Genomic DNA, 9,245 nt, shown 5'->3' on the forward strand with positions numbered 1-9,245 from the left:
AGCAATCAATTAAGTTTAACATGTAAGCTTTTCTGACGAATTTTTCTTGTCCATATTTAAATACGAAAGTAAAAGTCACCCGACTCCTCTTTAGGACTGTAAAAGTCACTTTGTTCTTGAGTAAATAAATCAATGTCGTTCCTCAATACCTTCATCTTCAACATTTAAATATTAGAGTTTTATTGAAGCCTTCATCGTCTAAATTTCCAATAGCCTTCCACAAGCTCTACTTTACAGGTAATGCCTTAATTTGAATCAGAAAATGATGAAATCCCCAAGCAAATTGAGAACTTTCCTAAAGATGATTGATGATAGGCCTTTATAGAATGATAAAGCTCCAAAGTTTTGACTGGGATAATGATGAGATGGAGAAAGAACAAAGTTGAGTTGATCTCTTTCGTAATAGTAGAACTAAATCAAGTGAATTTAAAATTGCAATATATAGCTCGTGCAATCCCTAACCGGATCAAAATTGTCAAATTCAACTCTACAGAATCGATGAACGTCATTGCTTGTTGAATATATAAAAGGATTAAGACATGGATTTCGAAGAAGTGGAGAGCTCTATGATGTCTAGATGGAAGAATTTAGGGTTACAATGAGATCCATATGCTTTAGGCAAGTGCCTGGTTGAGTTCACTCGGTTCATATGCTTCAGGCGAGTACGTGGCTAGGCCACAATCGAAAAATGTGCTTGGATTGGCTGAGTTCAACAAGGTTTCGGTATGGAGTAAATACCCCAATTGCCATTTGAGTTCTTGATGTCTTATGGGAATTTCCTGCTGTGGTTATTTTAGAGGATGAATGTGGACTTAGATTCAATCACATAAAGTGGAATATGATGCCATTTGAATCAATAAATCATTATTTTGAATTATTTTAAAAAATAATTATAACACAACTTGTTATGAAAAGAAATAGAACGCATATTTAAATATATAAATTTTTATCATTTAATTACATTTTTTAAATTAATTTAATAAATATATTAATTTTATTTTTAATCTCTTAATATAATTTTTAATTTAATTTAACAGGTATATTTAATTTTTAATTTAACTTAAAAAATATCTAAATTTTATTTTTTGTTAATATTTAAATACTTATGAGCAATATACGTAGATGTATTGAATAAAGGCATATATGTCAAAAAGTATTTAAATATTATAAAAAAATAAGTTCATGTATTTATTAGATTATATCAAAAATTAAGATGTTAAAGTGATCAAATAGATAAAATTCAGATATCTAAATATATATTTAGCCAAAAAAATATAAACACACTTATACATGTGAAAAAGATCAAAGACATTTAAACAATAATATAGCATATGCCAATAAAAATTTCACATGGTACTGTATTTATTCTAATAATATACTTTATACATGTCATGTGAGACACAAGTCTTGATAAAATAACATATAAAGGCTTATGATTTCACTGTTTGTCAGTCACAACAAACATTATCTTTTTAATTGTCATGCTTGCTATTTATACACATGGTAGTAAGTGGAAGTAAATAAAGAATAACAATTTATACAAGAATATTTAGATGAAATAGTAAATATTTTTTTATAGTTTAATTAAAATCTTGATATCAAATTTTAGATATGTAATTGTATTAAAACTTTTGAGAAAGTATTTTATTATCTGTAAGGGTCTAAATTAACTCTTGAACAAAATACCATTAAAATTGCGTTTCACACACTTTTCTCTCTCCATAAAAAAAGTTAAATGAGCCAAAAACAAAGAATTGTTCAAATTCGCTTAAAAAGGTCAAAAGGGTTTATTTGATACGCACGACAAGTTCAGTGACCAATTTGACCTTATTCCTTTTTCCTCCCCTCTCGTTTTGCTTCTTGTAAATCGATTAGTGTCGGAAGAGAAATGGGTTCAGTCTCTCAGCTAAATTATCACAATCCAAAATTAACAAGTCCTTATCTTTCCATTACGCCAAAACGAAATTTGTCCATCACCAATCCACACTACAGACAGAGCCTACTCAAGCTCCCATTTCACCGTACAACAAAACTACTACGAATCTCTTCTAAACTGTCTCTTTCACCCATTCCTCATATACCCACTTCAAATTCCTCGAAAAGGAAGGGATTCGCAAATGTTTTATGTGATAAAGTACTGATTTCTGTTCTTGGGGCATTTATCTTTATGGGTTCTTTTGGGTTTAATGCTAGGCCAAGTTTGGCATTACCTGCTCAGGAAAGTGCATATACAGAGGAAATGAGAGATACTCAGATGAAGAATAACGAAGATGAGGAGATGTATGAAAAATTTTTGGAGAAGGAGCCAAGAAATATGGAAGCTCTGAAGGTGGTTGTATATGGAAAGATAAGAAAAGGAAAGACTAAAGAAGCTTTGAAGTATGTGGAGAGATTGATTAAAACTGAACCTGATGAAGTAGAATGGAGGCTCTTAGAGGCACTTTGTTGGGAGATGATGGGGCAATTTAGTAAAGCTAAAAGATTGTTTAAGGAAATCCTGGAAGAGAGACCTCTTCTGCTTAGAGCTTTGCATGTGTGTCTCCTGACTTAGTACTCTTGTTTTTATTTTTTCCAGAAACTTTTTAATGTGTCTATATGAGGTGCATTCATGTGTAAAGCATATATTTTGTGTGCTTCCATTGTGATAAGGTGGATATGCTTGTGCAGAGTATAGTATGACTATTCAGATAATTAGTGATTAGCAGGATAGAGTTTGTTTAAAGTTGTATGATTTGGATGTTACGACTTATTCAGGCTGACTAACTTTACTGAATAAATGGTTCATGTATGTGAGTCCATTTTGGAAATACAGGGGAGATTTGTATTGGTGGGAAGTAGAGACTTTAGGAATGAAGGTACTAAACTGTTTTAAACAGAAAACCTAGCTATGTGAAATAGTCGTTGAATATTGTAATTTTGCTCACCGTTTCTTCTCCATTTTTATCTTGGAATCTTTCTTCCCTCAATGTGTTCTACAGGATTCTGCGAGCCAAATATTTGGTTCGCTCTAAGGAAAATTGGCAATTGCCTACAAAATGTTATCGTTTGCTAAGTTGCAAGCCTTTTTGTTCAATAGTTTTTGCTCCATTTCTTTTGAATATACCACAGTTACAAAGATGGCTAGGGCAAATTTTTCCAGCGAGGAGGGTCTACTTATTGTTTTTTGCTCACATGAATATTATTCTCATTTTCCATTGTTTGCAATAAAGAGTATAGTTATGCTATCAGGTTCATTACTTTGATTGCGCAGTTGCTAGTTTTTATCTTGGAACTATGCTGTTATGTATATAGTTTTAGCACAGGTTTCTGTTGCAATTTGTTAGGTGTTCTGTTTCTTATTCTCGAACCATTTCTTCATCAGTACATAGTTTATAGCATAGACTTTTGTTGCAACTTATAAGGTTCTGTTTCTTATTCTCTAACCATTTTGTCATCAGAAAGTAATCGCAATAGTCAAGGTGCACACCACCAATTTCCCTTTTCATTATAATATCAGCATTACTAGTGGGCATTTTGTACTGTGATGGTCTCATGACAAGTAATCTAATTTCACGGCAATATGATAAAATATATCTGAATTTTGTTAAATATATTTTTATAAGAAAATTATCTCTTACTTTAAGTGACTGCATTTATTCTGTGGACATATGACTCCTATGTGGGCTACTAGCCTAAGATATTGGTATTGTATCACCATAGACTAAATTTTTTCGGTCTACCAAACAGGTCAAGATAAAAAACTTCTGATCATAAAATTAAATTGTGTCACACTTTGGAGGTATAACTATCATCAGGATTTGATATAAGTAAGTTTATTCATTGTCAAATGTTGAGGTTTCAACTTCATTGCACCATTTAATGGTGAAAACAGTAATTTTATACAGCAGTCTTAAGACCATAGTTTTGAGCTGTTAGCCGTCTTTTTGGCCAATTAAAATTCCTAGTTTATATTATTGTAAAAAGAGGTCCTTGGATGAGCTATTCCTTACCTGGTTAAATCTTGCTCCAACACCGAAGCATTCCCTTATATTATAGTGAAACTGTGAAACCGGTCTCCTGTTTGGTGGGGGGGGGGGGGGACAAGGATTAAAGTTACTCCAAAATTGAAGCATTAACTGTTTGCCAATGCAATTATTCAAGATTTCCTGTTCATGAAGCCTTTAAGCACCTTGCCTATGTAAATTTATAATATGTTCATCTGCTGTTACAATTCTCTGTTAATACAAATGTGCCTTATTCCTTCTTAGGATTTTGTGCTTGCTTGTGAATGAAAGTTCAGCGTGTGACTTTCAGTTTTGGGCAGGGTCTGGCAATGGTGATGCACAAGAATTTTGAAGGTCCAGCTGTCTTTGAGATGCTTAATAAGGCTCTAGAAGTTGCCTATCATGAAAAAAGAATCATGGAGGAGAGAAACATCAAAATTTTGATTGCACAAATGCATGTTGTGATGGTGAATCCTTTAAGCTTCTATATGCTGATATCGGCAATGCATCACTTCATTATTTTCTATTTTTACTTATTGATTTATTTAATTCATTTAAATACTGTGCATCAACACTAATTCAAGAATTGGAACCATTAATGAGTGAAATGAATTGGAAATAGTAGGATAACAATCGATACGGTGGGACCTAAGACAAATGGTTCCAGTCGATTAATATAATAATTCTCATGGGTAAGTGGACTTTTTGTATACTGCAGGGGCGGCTGGAAGAAGGCTTGAAAAATTTTCAAGATCTGGTTAATGAGAATCCTCGAGATTTTCGGCCTTATCTTTGCCAGGTAATTTTGTCCCTATTATGTGGTTTAGATAGTTAGTAGCTGGTAATGGCAGCATGAATGATCCTTCAGGTTCTGCGTGGTCAAAATTCTGTGTGACCATTAATATTATTTTAAGATTTTGATTCTCTCATAATGTTTTATTTGTTTACTGAAACACACTGGCTGCACCTTTGGTCGAATTATGTGGGCATCCTAAGCATACTACTGTATCTCGTGATTTCCGAAAGTGCGATTGAATAGCATATTTCTTAGGTTTTATAAAGAGGCATTATCTCTTCTACTTGTGGTCAAGCATCAATAACATTTGACTAATTGCACTTTATGAATTAATATAGGGACCCCATTTTGTATATTTTTCTATCTAACTCCATTCCAAACGTGCTCTCCATATGCATTATCTTTTGAGTGCCTGTGATAGCAAGCTAATGAAATACCTTTAATCAGCCTGTGGTTAGAAATCTTCTTTCCATTGGTGTAGGTATGAAATTCTATTTAAAACATGTGGTACAACTTTATGAGAATATGATATTTCTATGCCTTTGCATTTTTCTCAAAGCAGTAAATAGTAGAGCATTAGCAGTTGCTTATATGATACATATTTTGCATGGGATATGCTGAACTACTGGTTTCCTCTCGAGTACTTAACAAAAAGTTTACTGCCAAAACTAGAGAAGGATAAGCCTTGTAGAAAGGGTTTATCTCCAACAGTATTTATTTCCATAAAGTGACTGCAGTTAATTGAACAGAGATGAAGGTTAAGAAAGAAACTTATATTTTTAATAACAGATTGTTGGAATATGTGGCAGGGAATAATTTACAGTCTCTTGGATAAAAAAGAGGAAGCTGCAGAACAGTTCGAGACGTACCGTAGTCTTCTGCCTGAAGACTTTCCTCAAAGAGGATTTCTCGATGATGTTGTATTGGCAGCAAAAACCGAATCCAAAGAACGGTTTCGAAAGGAGTTTGAAGATGAATTTTCTTACAGGAAGTGAAGGGCCAGCCTCTCTCATCTTATATTCCGCTGACGAATGCTTTTAGCTGGAAGGTTGCCATCCTTTGAAAATGTAATCTACTGGGATGACTGATGAGAAAATTTCGGAAATTAGATTTTACTTTTTTCCCTTTAATTTTTTTCTATATGGGAATATACAAAGCAGTGAACAGAAGCATGCCTGATTTTACAGTTAGTGTGGTTGCACACTGGGATTGGCATTTGATATATTTGAGCATTCAAAGTATTAGTTAGGAGTAAGGTTTTGTATTACTTTCTCAAACAGAAATAGGAGCAACCATGTGGAGGAAATATATAATTATTTCAGTTATGGATCAAAGAAAGAAAGTTGAGTAGGAAATTTGTAGCAGTGTTTGACAATTTCCTATATTTCCCATATACCATATTTCTTGCATTTTTATGGTTGAATTCTTTGTTAAGAAATAAAATAATCTTTTAGTTTCTTCTTTTATATATCCTGCAATTTTATTTTTTTTCAATTAAAATCTGCAATGTCTTTATCCTAACAAAAGTTTCAAGTCTAAACTGTCTTTAATCTAACTCAAGGTTCAAGTTTAAACTATTTTTAGCCTAACCGAATTTAAATTTAACAGTAATACTTTGAACTTTCTCAAATTTAAATTTAAGGGTAATAGTTTAAATTTTTTTCTTCAGTTTAATTAAAAAAAAAACTGCAATATGGATAGATATTTTATGTAAGGTAAAATTACTAAATTGTTATTGTTATTTAGGTGTTAAAATCTGAATAGCCAGAAAATAAAATTTTAAATCCTGAATGGTTTACCGAATATAAATAAAAGAAAAAAATAAGAATAAGAATAAGTTTTAACGTTGCAGTTGCAGACAAAATCCTTGGCTAGTAGGTAGTTAGTTAACTTATAGAGTTAAAAGAGCCAAGGCAATCCACAACATTCTCTGAAAACATGTCTCTAGAAACAACCTCAACTCTGAGTCTCAAATCCGGTTTTCCATTCAACCGCCGGCTCATCACTTCCACAAACGCTTTTCCTCCGTTTAACCACCACCACCACCACCACCGTGGCAGCTCACATCGGTTAATATCATCGTTTCCATTTCGCGCCAAAAATGTTAACCGCCAACTAACTAAAATTCCCGCTGTTCTGGAGAGGGAGAGTGCGGTGACGCATGAACAATCTGATCCGCCAGTGAGAATAGTGGCACTCGTCGGCGAAGGAAGCGTTAGCCCTCTAAAATGCGCCACATGGGAGGAGGTTATGCTACATACTGTAAGTAGTTTCAGTTCTTCTTTTTATATATATAATTAAAAGAAATGATAGAAGTGCAAAGTTAAAAGAAACTGTTACAATTTTTTTTGTTTAATATTTTTTATTATATCACCCCTAAACATAATATCTAAAATTCCAGTTTCGATAGTTTATTTTTCTTTTTCATTAGAATGTTTTTACTGATTTCTTGTTTTATCATTTGGAATGTCTCAAAATGCAAGAATTCAATTCAATTCAATTTCATATAGTCGATTTTCATGTTTGGAAAGCTAATGTTTAACAGAAATTTAATTGTTTCATAGAACTCAAGTTCTTTCATATGATTTATTCAAAGCACAAGATGGTAACTTGACATCTTTGATAGATTTTATATGATTTTTGTGTAAACAGGCAAAGAGGTTGAAATGGGTTGATGAAGGGTATGAAATGCATGTGTTCACTGATAAACTATTTCAATCTAATGACGGAATTGAGCAGCTAGAAAGGGCATTGACGAGGGCAGATATATTGCTAATAGTTTCGATTTCAAATCAAGATTCAGTCAAGTGGATCCAGACAAATAGTAAAGTTGTACCAAACATAATCTGCTTTGACTCCTCTCTAAGTTTGGCAAATAAGCTAGGTGGATCTTATGTTGAGAATGAAACTAATGGAACCTTATTTGGGAAATTAATCGGAATTTCTCAGTCTAAGAAAACCAATGATGCGACGGAGGTAGAGAAAACTGTATCTGAAGCATGGAATCGGCATAATTCAGATGACATAAGGTTCTGTTTGCTAGTTATAATCAATGCTTATATTAGACCAGTACCAATCCTGAAGAACCTAAGATCAAAGGGTTTTTCCACCCTCAACTGCATGGTTAAGAACTGTGGACGTCAGATACTAAACTGCCTATTGGATCCTAACTGCAGGAAAGCTTTACAATGTTTAAATAACTGCAGCCCTGTTGATCAAGTGTGTAATTATCGGTGTATTGCTTCTTATGAAAGTCCGAACCTAGAGGCATTTTCTCTATGTGTACTGCAGAAAAACAATTGTCTTGAGTTAGATGCAAAGATTCCTGAAAGGCCTTTTGTGCATCCCATGGATAAGTTCTTGGGGAAGGACCTCAGTCATGAGGTTGCAGAGGATCTTTTTGTGGGTTGGTTGGGGACTATGGATTGGAGTTGGCGTGTTGTGGCAGGACAGAACCCAGCTTACGATCAATTTCCATGCCAGTACCAATTGTTCTATAGGGGAAAGGCAAAAGGATCGTTCTGGTATGAGCCAGTTTTCCAGGTTCAGACACTGGAGGGAAAATTGGTCTGGAGAAGAAGGAAATATCGTGTCAAGAGAGGCAAAGTTCCAGGAACATTTTTCTTCAGTGTATTAGATAATGGTGTTGTTTCAAATGAGTTTTGGACAATTGTAGATGTAGCTGATAATTTTAGCTGGGGTTTATTTCATTATAGTGGGGCTGCTAGAGTTGCGGGACAGTCATATACAGGTGCTGTGCTTGTTAGTCCAGATGGTGCATACCCAAATGAGAAGGAGAGGAAGAGAATGGCTTCTGCCCTGGACAAGTGTGGAATTGAAGAATGGGAGCTATATACAGTTGATAATTGTTCGTGCCAAGGGGCTCCTCTAGGAATTCCAGAGGGCTCAAGTTTGCATTCTACAATTGCTTTTAAAGATGAAAAATGGAAATGAGCCAGTTTGTAAATACACCTAAATGCTTCAAATTCTGCCATGGTATCCATAACAATTAGACTGGTAGATGAAGAAGGCAGTGCAGCATGAATAGATATATCAGGGTGTTTTACTTCAAATTGGTGATTATGCTTGTTGGTCAAAACTGTGACTAGTCATTCAGAAATTGCGCAACAGATATGTTTTATTAGCTGTACATAACAGAAGCATTGAAATGAAATTTAATAATATAGAAACTTTTGGCTGAGCTTAACAGTGCGAAGCTTTTGTTGTTTAGATCTTTTTATGTCTATGTTATGATTAGCAAAGGGGATTTGTAATGTTCTAATTTCCTATAAAGCTACCTTTAACAATGGAGTTGGCAGGTTTTGATGTGTGGCTGGAGACTATAACATTACACTTACGGAGAATGTCTTCAAGTGCACATGTAGAATAGAGGTTTTTGCAAGGAACACGGAAAACTCTGACTTCAGTTATATAAATTTTTGCTGGATTAAAGGGTTGAAAGATGC

At 33.9% G+C, this 9,245-nt stretch overlaps 2 protein-coding genes across 3 annotated transcripts; both read left to right on the forward strand.

Moving 5' to 3' along the window:
• The first annotated feature begins 1,787 nt into the window (after nt 1–1,787).
• LOC8264049 (protein SLOW GREEN 1, chloroplastic) lies at nt 1,788–6,245 on the forward strand. Of its 2 annotated transcripts, XM_002530215.4 has the most exons (4): nt 1,788–2,533; nt 4,304–4,450; nt 4,702–4,782; nt 5,589–6,245. In XM_002530215.4, exons 1-4 carry the CDS (start codon nt 1,889–1,891, stop codon nt 5,772–5,774), a joined length of 1,059 nt encoding a protein of 352 aa, XP_002530261.2. In that variant the 5' UTR covers nt 1,788–1,888; the 3' UTR covers nt 5,775–6,245. The 2 variants fall into 2 exon arrangements, with proteins under 2 accessions (XP_002530261.2, XP_048232524.1); XM_048376567.1 differs by lacking the exon at nt 4,304–4,450.
• A 245-nt stretch (nt 6,246–6,490) lies between these two features.
• On the forward strand, nt 6,491–8,980 carry LOC8264048. Its single transcript, XM_002530214.4, has 2 exons — nt 6,491–7,041; nt 7,432–8,980. Exons 1-2 carry the CDS (start codon nt 6,718–6,720, stop codon nt 8,731–8,733), a joined length of 1,626 nt encoding a protein of 541 aa, XP_002530260.1. The 5' UTR covers nt 6,491–6,717; the 3' UTR covers nt 8,734–8,980.
• Nucleotides 8,981–9,245: the final 265 nt, after the last annotated feature.

Source organism: Ricinus communis, chromosome 7 (genome assembly GCF_019578655.1).
Source record: "Ricinus communis isolate WT05 ecotype wild-type chromosome 7, ASM1957865v1, whole genome shotgun sequence".
NCBI lineage: Eukaryota > Viridiplantae > Streptophyta > Magnoliopsida > Malpighiales > Euphorbiaceae > Ricinus > Ricinus communis.